The 10,738-nt window shown below is 41.7% G+C and overlaps 1 protein-coding gene across 1 annotated transcript; it reads right to left on the bottom strand.

Moving 5' to 3' along the window:
• Window positions 1-8,293: 8,293 nt before the first annotated feature.
• On the bottom strand, window positions 8,294-10,499 carry LOC105536914 (disintegrin and metalloproteinase domain-containing protein 29-like). The gene has a single exon (XM_011976400.1). The coding sequence runs from the start codon at window positions 10,497-10,499 to the stop codon at window positions 8,433-8,435; it is 2,067 nt and encodes a 688-aa protein (XP_011831790.1). The 3' UTR covers window positions 8,294-8,432.
• Between the last annotated feature and the right edge of the window lie 239 nt (window positions 10,500-10,738).

Below are 10,738 nucleotides of genomic sequence, written 5' to 3'. Positions count from 1 at the left end.
CAAAATGCTGTTTACCACCCTGCCCCTACTCCCTTGCCCTGGAAAACTCCTATTTTCTCTCAATAGAGGTTAAATGTTATATCTTCATTGAAGCATTCCTTATGAAATGGTAAGTGTTCCACTTGTGTGCCCTGTCACTTTGTGGTCACCCCTTTATGGTTTGATGCCCTCTAGGAATAGAGATGGAGAGGGTCCAACAATGTGTTAGCAAAAAGAAGCAGAGGACAGCTACTGGAGCCACACAAGGAGGGAGGAGTGAACCAAGAATGCAATCTGGTCAAATCAGAGAAAGTTCCACGTGTTGTAAGTGTACACATCCATATGGAGACAAAAGATTGCTCCAGTTTCTTGATTCTTTGTTGAAAGGCTTTATGGTAAAAAACCATTGAGGTTGATTAAAGTAAAATTTGTCAGCCTAATGTTCTTTTATATTTGCTGAGTTTTGTATTTCTGCTTGAGATTACTTTGAAATAATCCATTGTTTCTGGGATTATGTTGGTTTCATCTTTTATGCTTAATTGTGGAATTTATTTTGCTATAAGGAATGAGATAGGTATCTAATCGTATACTTTTCCAAATGGGTAGCCTGTTGTCCTGATACACTTCATAGAATAAATCCTTTATCACTGCTTTGCTGGTAAATTGGGATCCTGTATTGTATTTTAAAGTTAATTTGTTAGAGTCACCTTATTTTACTTGTAAATTTTTACAAGAAGCAGTGCACTTTGCAATATTCTTATTTTAAGAAAAGCTGCATAGTTATTTTATATTCACTGAGTTAATTAGAGCTATATCAGTCAATTATACCAGGATTGGTGGGTAGAATTCACCTGTTTATAACAAGCATAGAGTCTTACCTCCTGTTTTAATTGGGATTGCCCAAAAAGCAGACCCAGAGACAGGATTTAAGTGGAGTTAGTTTTCTGGGGAAGCACAAAACAGGGTAGACTAATGAGTAGGTTTTCTCTGTGTACAACTGGAGCCATCCCTGTGTGCTTTCTGAGAAGTCATGTGAAACACACCTTTGATTAATACTCCATGGTTCAGGAGAAAGCTGTAAGGAAAAGAATATCTGAGATATAAGCACGTGAAGTGGTAAACTCTCAGAGCATGGAGATTGTCTACTGTGGCTGCAAGTGAACTCAAGTGGGACGAGAAGATGTAGGGTGGGCTTTTAGCATCTACTGTACCCAGGTTCCTTAGAAAACCTATGCTGAGGCAAGGATTAAATCTAAATGGTTTACTTGGAAAATACAATCTTAGGGAAATGAGAGTAAAAGTAAACGTATTTGGGGCTGGAAAGTCTGGTACAGCAGATGCTGGTGGTACCTGCCTGTATCCTCTTAGGCTGAACCTTGAGGTTGTCTGTAGCACGGATGACAAGTCCTATACACACTAATGGCTTTCTGCTTTACGGGGGTGTGCTCAGTGCACTCATGGAGGAAGCTGGAAACAAGAAGGAGTTAAATGATCTGAAAGCAACTCTGGACCAATGAGAGATGTTGTGTGAATGAGCATGGTAGTTTCCCCAGTCCTCATGGGACTTCTCTGTGGTGTTGGGATCCAAGACAGGGTGTACATTGTTAGTATAACAGGAACTGGTTCTCTCTACCTTCAAAAAAGAAACAAACAAAAAAACAAAAACAAACAAACCCAAACAAACAAAAAAAACCCCAAACCCTTTTCTTTTCTTCACAAAGTCCTCTTTGTTCTTTGAGCACTTATTGAAAAAGCTGACTGGAGACTATCTCAGTCTATTCAGTTCTCCCTCTGATCCTCCACTATGAACTTTCTTTCAAACTGTGTCTTATTGTTATTAACCTTTACTGTTTTCTTAACAGCTTAGGCACAGAACTAACATCGCTTTGCATGAGTTTTCCAAACCCTGGCCACGTGAACTAAGCCATCTGATTGCTGGTATATCAGCATCTAGATTATACAAAATTATCTGAACTTATTTTCATTCCTGCTGATGCAAGTGCCTGGTGGGTCAAGTCCGGAGCATGGACGCATGACAAGGTATGGCTTCCATGAAAAGAAAACAACGTCACACTACCTCTCTTTTTGGTAAGTTGGACACCTGCGTAGAAGGTTGAGGAATGTCGTTTGTTTAGGTAAAGATATTAGAAGGGGATTTTTCCCTTTGTACTGAAAGCAGAGATGATGCAGGATCTTTCACAGGTAACTTCCCAAGGCAGTAGCACAATCAAACCCTGTGACTTGATGCCACAGATGGCACATAAGCCTCTCACGAAGGTCATAAATGGTCCTGACACTCCTATGGTACAAACACTTGCCACATCACCAGATGTTATGGATGGCCCAGAAGTCAGCCCTGTGCAACTTGGATTTGCTCACTTGCTCTCCTCATTAGACTGATAGGCACCAAAGATTACATGGTGATAGCATGGTGAATATTCAAAAAATGTGGAATAACTTGGCCAGGTGACAAAATCAAGCCCTATAGCTGCCAAAACCAAACTAAAGATCTCTTATATCCGATATTGTGCAATCTGTTCTGCTCCTATGGACTGACAGGGACACATACAGATTCACAGATGCCAATATGACAGAAGACCAGGCACAACAAACCCCAATCTGTTGGGTCACAAATTTGACTCTGATATTATTTGTGAACCACACTGGTCTTTTTATCTTGCGTGGTGACAAGCTCTATGAAGGGTTCTCACCTACATGGTCAGAATGATGGGGACTCAGATACCCAATGCCTTTGTCACCAGGTAATCCTCCTTCAATGCCAGCCAAATTATAAACTTGGGCTCCTTTGTTTATAAAGTAATGCCACACAAGCGTACTAAATGAGATGTTAGAGAAAATCCCCTTATATGTCACAATTCTAAGTTCCTTTCCATGCTGAGATCCATTTTCCCAGGCTTTGGAACTTATGAGAGGGAAAGGGCAATTCTCAATGTTTCCATGGTAATAGAACAGGAGTCAGTATTACTATGCAAGCACTGAGAAGACTCCAATCAGAAGTTAACAGTTTAGCGTCTCTCGTACTCCAGAATCACCATGTCCTGGATAGAATGACAGCCCAAGAAGGAGCAGCATGTGCAATCATTGGTGAGGGACGCTGCTTATATGTAAACCACCAGGGACAAATAGAATCTAATCTGAACTTTTTGAAAGACAAGATAAACACTCTTCGTCATATAAATGAAGCTAAACCATTCAATTGGCCTGACCCATTGTCAGGGATAGGAGACTGGTTGAATGGAGTATGGGTAAATGTGTTTAGATTGTGCTTTTCTGCTTATTAATTCTCCTTCTAATCTGTGTTCTCTCTCCCTTTGCAGATCCCTTGCCACTCAGCTGCTAACACAACTCTTCTCTCCACAAATACCAACTCAGCTTTTAACTTGAAACTGTTACGGAAGTTTCAGACAGGAAAAATAAAGGAGTTAAAAGTGTGCCACTCTAAAATATGCCAAATTAGTGTATTGATTACTTCAAGCTCAAAGCACTTTGGAAACTGTAGTTCCAGAAGTGACTATCTGACCTGCCTTTTCCTGCATATAGCAAGCCATAAAACTTCCATGGAGAAAGATGCCTTCCCTGTGCCAGGACAAGAAAATAACTGTATCCCCAGGTTTGGAAATTTTTGCTGCAGTAGACCTGTACAAATAAACTAAAGTAACTCTTATCTCCCACTAGCTTTATAACTCCTCCTTGACACTCCACACCAATACATCTCCTAGTGACTTCCCTGGAATTCACTGTCCCTAGCTTAGATCTTTTTGTGTCATGGCCCCAGTCCCTGTTGGACGGAACAAAGGGGGACACACGTGGGAATAAAGACAAAGACAAAAGAGTATATTTGGATGACGGGGTCAGGGGGCTCCTTGCTTTTAGTGAACAAGGGCCCTGAGCTTATAGCTTCCTTCATATTTATTGAGAAAAGGAGGTAGGGAGAAGGAGGTGGTTGTCAGTAGGCTGCTTGACTCGGTGCAGGCCTGCATGACTGCATTCTCTGAACAGTAGTCTTTAGATGTTCCAGTAGATAACCTCAAGGACAACGGTACCAGGGAGTGATTGCACTCAGCATACCTTCTGGCGGCTGTGAGTTTGCCCACATCCTGCATTCATGACAAACAGTTTGTTGTTTGATCATATAGCCTCCAGTGGAATGCTGAGTAGGTTACAACCCACAGGCTTTTGGCTCTCTACACTGTTGTCTTGTCATTTCTTCACAAATTTATTGTTCTTTTTCTAAAAGTATAAAAACTTTCTGCTTTGACCATTATTTTGGGTCTTCTCACTCTTGAAAAGATATCCATGTATATGAATTCTCCAGGGGCACACAAACAGGTGGCCATAGTGGCAGAGATGGAGGTGCATTGGGCTCAATAGCATGGACTCCCACTTGCCAAGGGAGTTAATCAAGACACTTCTGTCATGAATGTCCAACTTGCCAGTGACACAGATCAAGGCTGAGTTTCTGGGAAGGTGCTATTCTTCAAGGAAAACAAACAGTGAAATAGTGAGACATTGACTACTTTGTGCCCCTTTTATCCTGGGAGGGCCAGCGATTAGTTCACACAAGAAAATATACATATTCTAGTTATGATATTGTCTATAGAGCTCGAGCCAGCACCACTACTGTGGGCATATGGATTGTAAGATCTTTAAGCATGGAGTCTCATACAACTTGGCATATGAATAGAGGATTCATTCACCCTTTAGTGTATGAGGTGCAGGAATGGTACATAGCAATGAATTATATTGTTTGTATCATATATTCAATATTTAGTAGCATCTATTCTCCTAAAGTGCTGAGAATGGCCTGCAGAAGGCAGAGCCAGAGTGCCAGCTCAGAAACAATATTCTGAAAGAATTGAGTGCCAGCCTTCACAATGCATTGTGTATATTAAGTCAGAGATTCCTACATGGTGTTGTATATGCAATAGAAAGACTATATGGGGCCCAGAGCCAAGGAAGAGAAGCCGGGTGGCCTCACTTTTCATCACACTTGATGATCCACTGATCTGCTTCCCTCCTTGCAACTACTTGTTCTCTAGGCAGGTCTTGGTCCACAAAGAGAATGCATCTTTGCCAGAGGACCCAGCATAAGTTCCATAGACCTGCAAGCTGCCCTCAGGGCATCTGGGACATCTTCTGTTCAAGGACCAGCAGGTAAAAAGAAGAGTCATTTTGGCAGGAGTAATTGACCCTGAAGAGCAGGGAAGGTAAGGCTGCTGAGCCCCAGTAGATGCATGGAGGGTTATATGGAGAAACTAGGGGATTCACTTGGGAACCACTTGGAACCACCCAATGCAATGGTAACTGCGAATGGATATGTGCAGCAGTGTTGACCTCCCGGGATGAAGGTGCAAAAGATTTAAAACAAACATTAGCAAGTGCTCTGGGTCCTCCCTGACTGCCACTTTTGTCCTTTTTATTTTTCCTTCTTCTCTTTATTTTTTTAAAGTTAAAACAAAATTAATGTTATAAAGATGGGGTCTTGCTTTGTTGCCCAAGCTGGTCTCAAAGTCCTGGGCTCAAGTATTCCTCCCACCTTGGCCTCCCAAAGTGCTAGGATTATAGGCATGAACAACCATGCCCAGCGCCCTCCCCCAACCCCTTTTTTAAAAAACTATGTACCTCTCACAGCCCATGGCTATCCAAAAACCCACAAGGTTTGTAAAGACGGTTCTCAGAATTATTGTTCTGTTGGTTATTAGACTCCACAGAAGGTACAAGTAAATATGAATAGTCTCCATCTATGGGTTTTGGTTAAGGTGAACACTGGTGCTAAAATTGAAAGGACAAGGACAGCTACTCAGAACGTTCCCATCTTGTAAAAACCTTGACCCTGCTTCACTTGTGACATCACCTGGTCTTCAGGTACTCCCTCATGTAGTTCAATTGAATAAAGCCTTTAACCTCTATGTGAGTCACTTTAAAAAACTTATATAATATATATGTTTAATAATTTTGTGTTGTTACTTGGAATAGTTTTGTGCAAAACGCCAACACTGCCCAGTTTTGTGCCAAAGACAGCATTATCAAAGAACCCTAATTTCCTTGGGTGGAATGGTCAGCCGTGCTGTTGGTATCTGATTCTTTTTTTCCCTCATTTTTATTTTTGTTCTTGATTTCCAACTTTTATTTTAAGGTCAGCGGTAGAGGTGCAGGATAGGCTATGCAGGTTCATTATATGGGTAAACACTGCCGTGGCAGTTTGCTGCACAGATCGTCCCATCCCCTTGCTTTTTTTTCTTGGCTTGTTGTTTGCTTGTTTTGCTTTTTTTTTGGTTCCCCTTTTGTCAGACTGAAGTCAGCATTTTCCTTCCATCTTTCAGAGTTCTTTAGATGAGCAGAGAGTTTAGGTAACTTTCCTAAGGTGGGGCAAGACTCTTCTATTATCTCAAATTTCTTCTACTACGGAAACTCCTATTCAACCCAAACACCTGGTCAGATCTGTGTAGACATACGGTCTGGTGCAATGTTGATCAATCTGTTAAATTCTTAAGTGGCGTGATTTCATCAGGTATAAATTTGAACTGGAGTGCCTTTGGTAACTTGGGGCATGTCAAACTTGTGCATTTTTGTGTCACCTTAGAAGAAAAGGGTAGCAGAATAGCTGACACTCCACAAATAACTTAATTTATTTGGTATGAAGAAACCATGAAAATAAATATTTTGAACAGTCTGTAATCTTGAGTCCTGTTTTCAACAGCTTCAATGATCTTCCTTTCCCAAAGGCCTCCTCCCTTCTGTCTACCTCTATTTATGCCTCTGATTCTCACCTCCCTTCTATCCTGATCCCTATCTTCTTGAAGTCCCCCTTGCTTCTTTTCTTCCACATCTCCACCTCCCTTGTACTATGTGACCTGGAACATCACCTCTTGTTGGATATGACAAGCCTTAAAAACAAGAGAAAAGGTTTTAAAACACACACACACACACACACAGACACACATACACATACAGACATACACTGTCACTCTGTTACCCAGGCTGGTGTGCAGTGGTACAGTCACGACTCACTGTAACCTCCAGCTCCTGGTCTCAAGTGATCCTCCTGCCTCAGCCTCCCAAGTAGCTGGGTCTACAGGGACACACTATTCCACCGGGCTGATTTTTAAATTCTTTTAGAGATGGGGTCTTGCTATCCTGCTCAGGTTGGCCTTGAATTCCTGGCTTTAAGTGATCTTCCTGCCTCAGCCTCCCAAGTAGCTAGGACTACAAGCATGCGCCACCATGCCTAGCTAATTTCTTTATATTTTGTGTTGATAGATTCTCACTACGTTGCCCAGGCTGGTCTCAAACTGATACTCCCTCCTCATACTCTGGAATAGCTAGGACTACAGGTATGTGCCACCATGCCTGGATCATTTTTTTTTGTTTTTTAATATTTTATAGAGACAGAGTCTCACAATGTTACCCAGGTTGGTCTCAAACTCCTGGCCTCAAGGAATCCTCCCACCTCAGGCCCCCAAATCTCTGGGATTATAGGCGTGAGTCACTGTACCCCACCTTAGTGCACTATTTCTGAAGCGATTCTTCCGGTTTCCCTTTAGGTAAGATTTTGTGTCTGTACATTTATCAGACTGTCAGTTCCATCCTGTAATTTATAGATAGGCTGGGCTCAGGCAATTCCTGGAGATTTAAAATATGATGTCCCATACCTTTAATTTCCAGATAAATTGAGAAGTGATTTATCAGTGAATAATGACCCTTTCTGTAATAGTTTAACAGTAAAGACAAAAAGTCAGAGACATTACATATGGGATTCCCCAGGCTTAGCATAATGCAAAAATACTGAGAATAATGAAAATGATGGCAGATAGCATGTACCAAGTGCCCAGCACTTTGGGAGGCCGAGGTGGGTGAATCACTTGAGGCCAGGAGTTTGAGATCAGCCTGGCCAAGATGGTGAAACCCTGTCTCTACTAAAAATACAAAAATTAATCTGGGGTGGTAGCACGTGCCTGTAATCCCAGCTACTCAGGAAGTTGAGGTGGGAAAATTGCTTGAACCCCGGGATGCAGTGGTTACAGTGAGCCGAGATTGCACCACTGCACTCCAACCTGCCAGGCTACGCACCAGAGACCCTGCCTCACAAAAAAAAAAAAAATTAAGAATGTGAGCAAATGTATATTAGTGTGCATGGGATTTGCCACAGGGGTATCTAGAAAACATTAGCCTCAAATCTTAAATGAGTACAGGTCCTCTTGTTAGTGAATCTAGGAGTTTCTGCCGACATCTATAGAAGTATTGAGAATATGACCAGACAGGAAATGTTAAGTATATTTAAACACACAGACCCTTTTTAAATTGCCAAGTGATTTTATTTCAAGATGACATCAAATTGCTAAGAGGTGATGTAACCATCATAATGACTATTGATTACAACTCCCAGTAAGTGTCAATGTGATTTTCTCCATTGTGTGGGCTCCCATTAGTATTTACTCCTCAGGTTCAGTAGTTTGCAATACTTTCTCTTCCATAAATTCTATTGCTTGTGAAAAGCCACCAAAGAGAAGTGAAACCAGTAAAAGGATGTAACGAGTAAATATTAAAAGTAGTGCTCGGTTTGTATTCACAAGTATGCTGCTTGCAATATGGTATTGTTTGTCAGGTGGAGGGCCACTATCTATACTACCTCCTGTTCCTCTCAGTTCACATGTTGGTGGTTGCCACCCAAACACACAGTGACAATGTTTTTTGTTGTTACATACTCCTTTGTAATTGCATGTTTTAAGATCACACTCAAAATGCAGGTCTTGATAAAAAGTACAATTGTGTTCAAGACAGTAGCTCCCTGGGCCACAGGTTGCACCATCCACTACCAGCCCCATTTCTGGCAAGTCTGTTCCCTGGTGTGCTTCATAGCCAAAGCATTTTTCTTCTTTTATGTCGCGTACTAATATACTACGAAATGTAGTGTGCTCACCTCCACCGGGAATCTTGCTGACACCACTACAGTGCAACATTCCACAAAAAACATCATCTTCTTCACATGGAAAAGGTTTACTTCCTCCTCGCCGTAGAATAACCCCACAGTTTCCAAATCGGTCACCAATCCTATTCAATTGTTGATAGCATGCTGGGGAGCCGTCTTTCACTTGGTGGCCAAAAAGGGCTTGACACTGCATATCACGGTCACTGCAGTTTCCTCTTACACAAACAGATACTGCTGAACATGGGGTTCCATCCTGGACATAGACGTCATTTGGACACTCTTCATTTTTCCCATCACAGTATTCCGGTAGATCACATATACCACCCAAGTCTCTGCAAACCACTCCAGGGGCAGCATATTTACACTCACGGCAGCAAAGTCCTGTATTGCAAACACTGCCAAGAGAAAGGATACAAGAGGTCTCACAACATCTATCATTGGCACAATCTTTAAGGGAGCCACAGTCACATTCTTCCCTCTGATTTTTGATCTTGTCTCCACAACGATCAGCTACATAAGGAAAATTAGTGTATGGAATATTTGGTTCACTCAAACAAGGATCCCATGTATTCAACCTGTCTTGAATCCTCTCATAAGAACAATTGCTCATCATATCATTAAGATCAGGAACAGGAGCCATGAGACAGTTGGTTCGTCGAAAACAATAACAACCGGCAGAATCATGTGTCAAGCCCAAGTTATGACCTAGTGTATGCGCTGTTAAACATGCCCCCCTAAATAAGTGATACCTCATTAAATACACAAACATTGCTCCCCAGTTGGGGTTGCATACTCCATTAAACTGGGCATAACAGTCCCGGTTTTCAAGTTGATATGCTGTAAAAACAACTGAGGTATCATGTTCAATTTTTTTGTACCATCTAAAATATTTCCACAAACCAAACTTTTCTACAGCAGTTCCAACAGGCATTCGATAAAACTTTACGAAATCCTTTTGATTCCATATGCACAAAACACGTACATAGACATTTAAATAAACTGGTTTGAAAATGGTATGTATGATACTGTTAATAATCACTACATTCTCTATTATGTGTGACACATTAGGGTTCTGCTTGAATAATCCATTAGTAACCGTGTAGTGAATTTTCAAGTTTTTTCTGTGATGCCTCCACAAATAAACGTGGCCTGCTCTGGGAGTTTCAGCCAGTTTTACCTTTTCAGATTCTTGATCTCTCTCTTCCCCTTCAGTCTTACATCTACTAGCCTCTCCCGGTCTTTCTTCTGACACAAGCAGGGATACTACATGCTCAAATTTGGAAGAAGCCTCCAGGGGTTTGATTTCATAAGTCAAGTCATCCACCTGCAGCATGCCACGCAGCCCTCCATGGCAGGTGTCCAATGTGGCCACAGACCCAGGAACCCCTTCCAGGTAGCAGTCATAGTAACAGTCTCGCGGGACAAAAGGGTAGTTCTCCTGCATGGCCCCCTGGTCATTATCAGTAAAAACAGGTAAATGTCTGGGCATCATGTTCTTCTTGAGCTTCATGTGAATCACGTGCCTTCGGCCCTGGAAACGCATGCTGTAAGAGCTGTCTCTTATACACATCTAGATGTGTATAAGAGACAGGGTTGAACTAACTTACACTCCCTCCTACAATGTAAAAGAGTATCAATTTCTCCACATCCTTTCCCGCATCTGTTGTTTCCAGACTTTTTAATGATCACCATTCTAACTGGCGTGAGATGGCATCTCACTGTGGTTTTGATTGGCATTTCTCTAATGACTAGTGATGATGAGCATTTTTTTTCATGTTTGTTGGCCATATAAATGTCTTCTTTCGAGAA

Source organism: Mandrillus leucophaeus, unplaced genomic scaffold, assembly GCF_000951045.1.
Source record: "Mandrillus leucophaeus isolate KB7577 unplaced genomic scaffold, Mleu.le_1.0 Scaffold1651, whole genome shotgun sequence".
Lineage (NCBI taxonomy): Eukaryota > Metazoa > Chordata > Mammalia > Primates > Cercopithecidae > Mandrillus > Mandrillus leucophaeus.
This window is presented reverse-complemented; position numbering and strand designations above follow the sequence as displayed.

Coding starts and splice junctions, on each gene's coding strand:
- LOC105536914 (XM_011976400.1), bottom strand. CDS start 10,499: ATGTGTATAAGAGACAGCTCTTACAGCATGCGTTTCCAGGGCCGAAGG.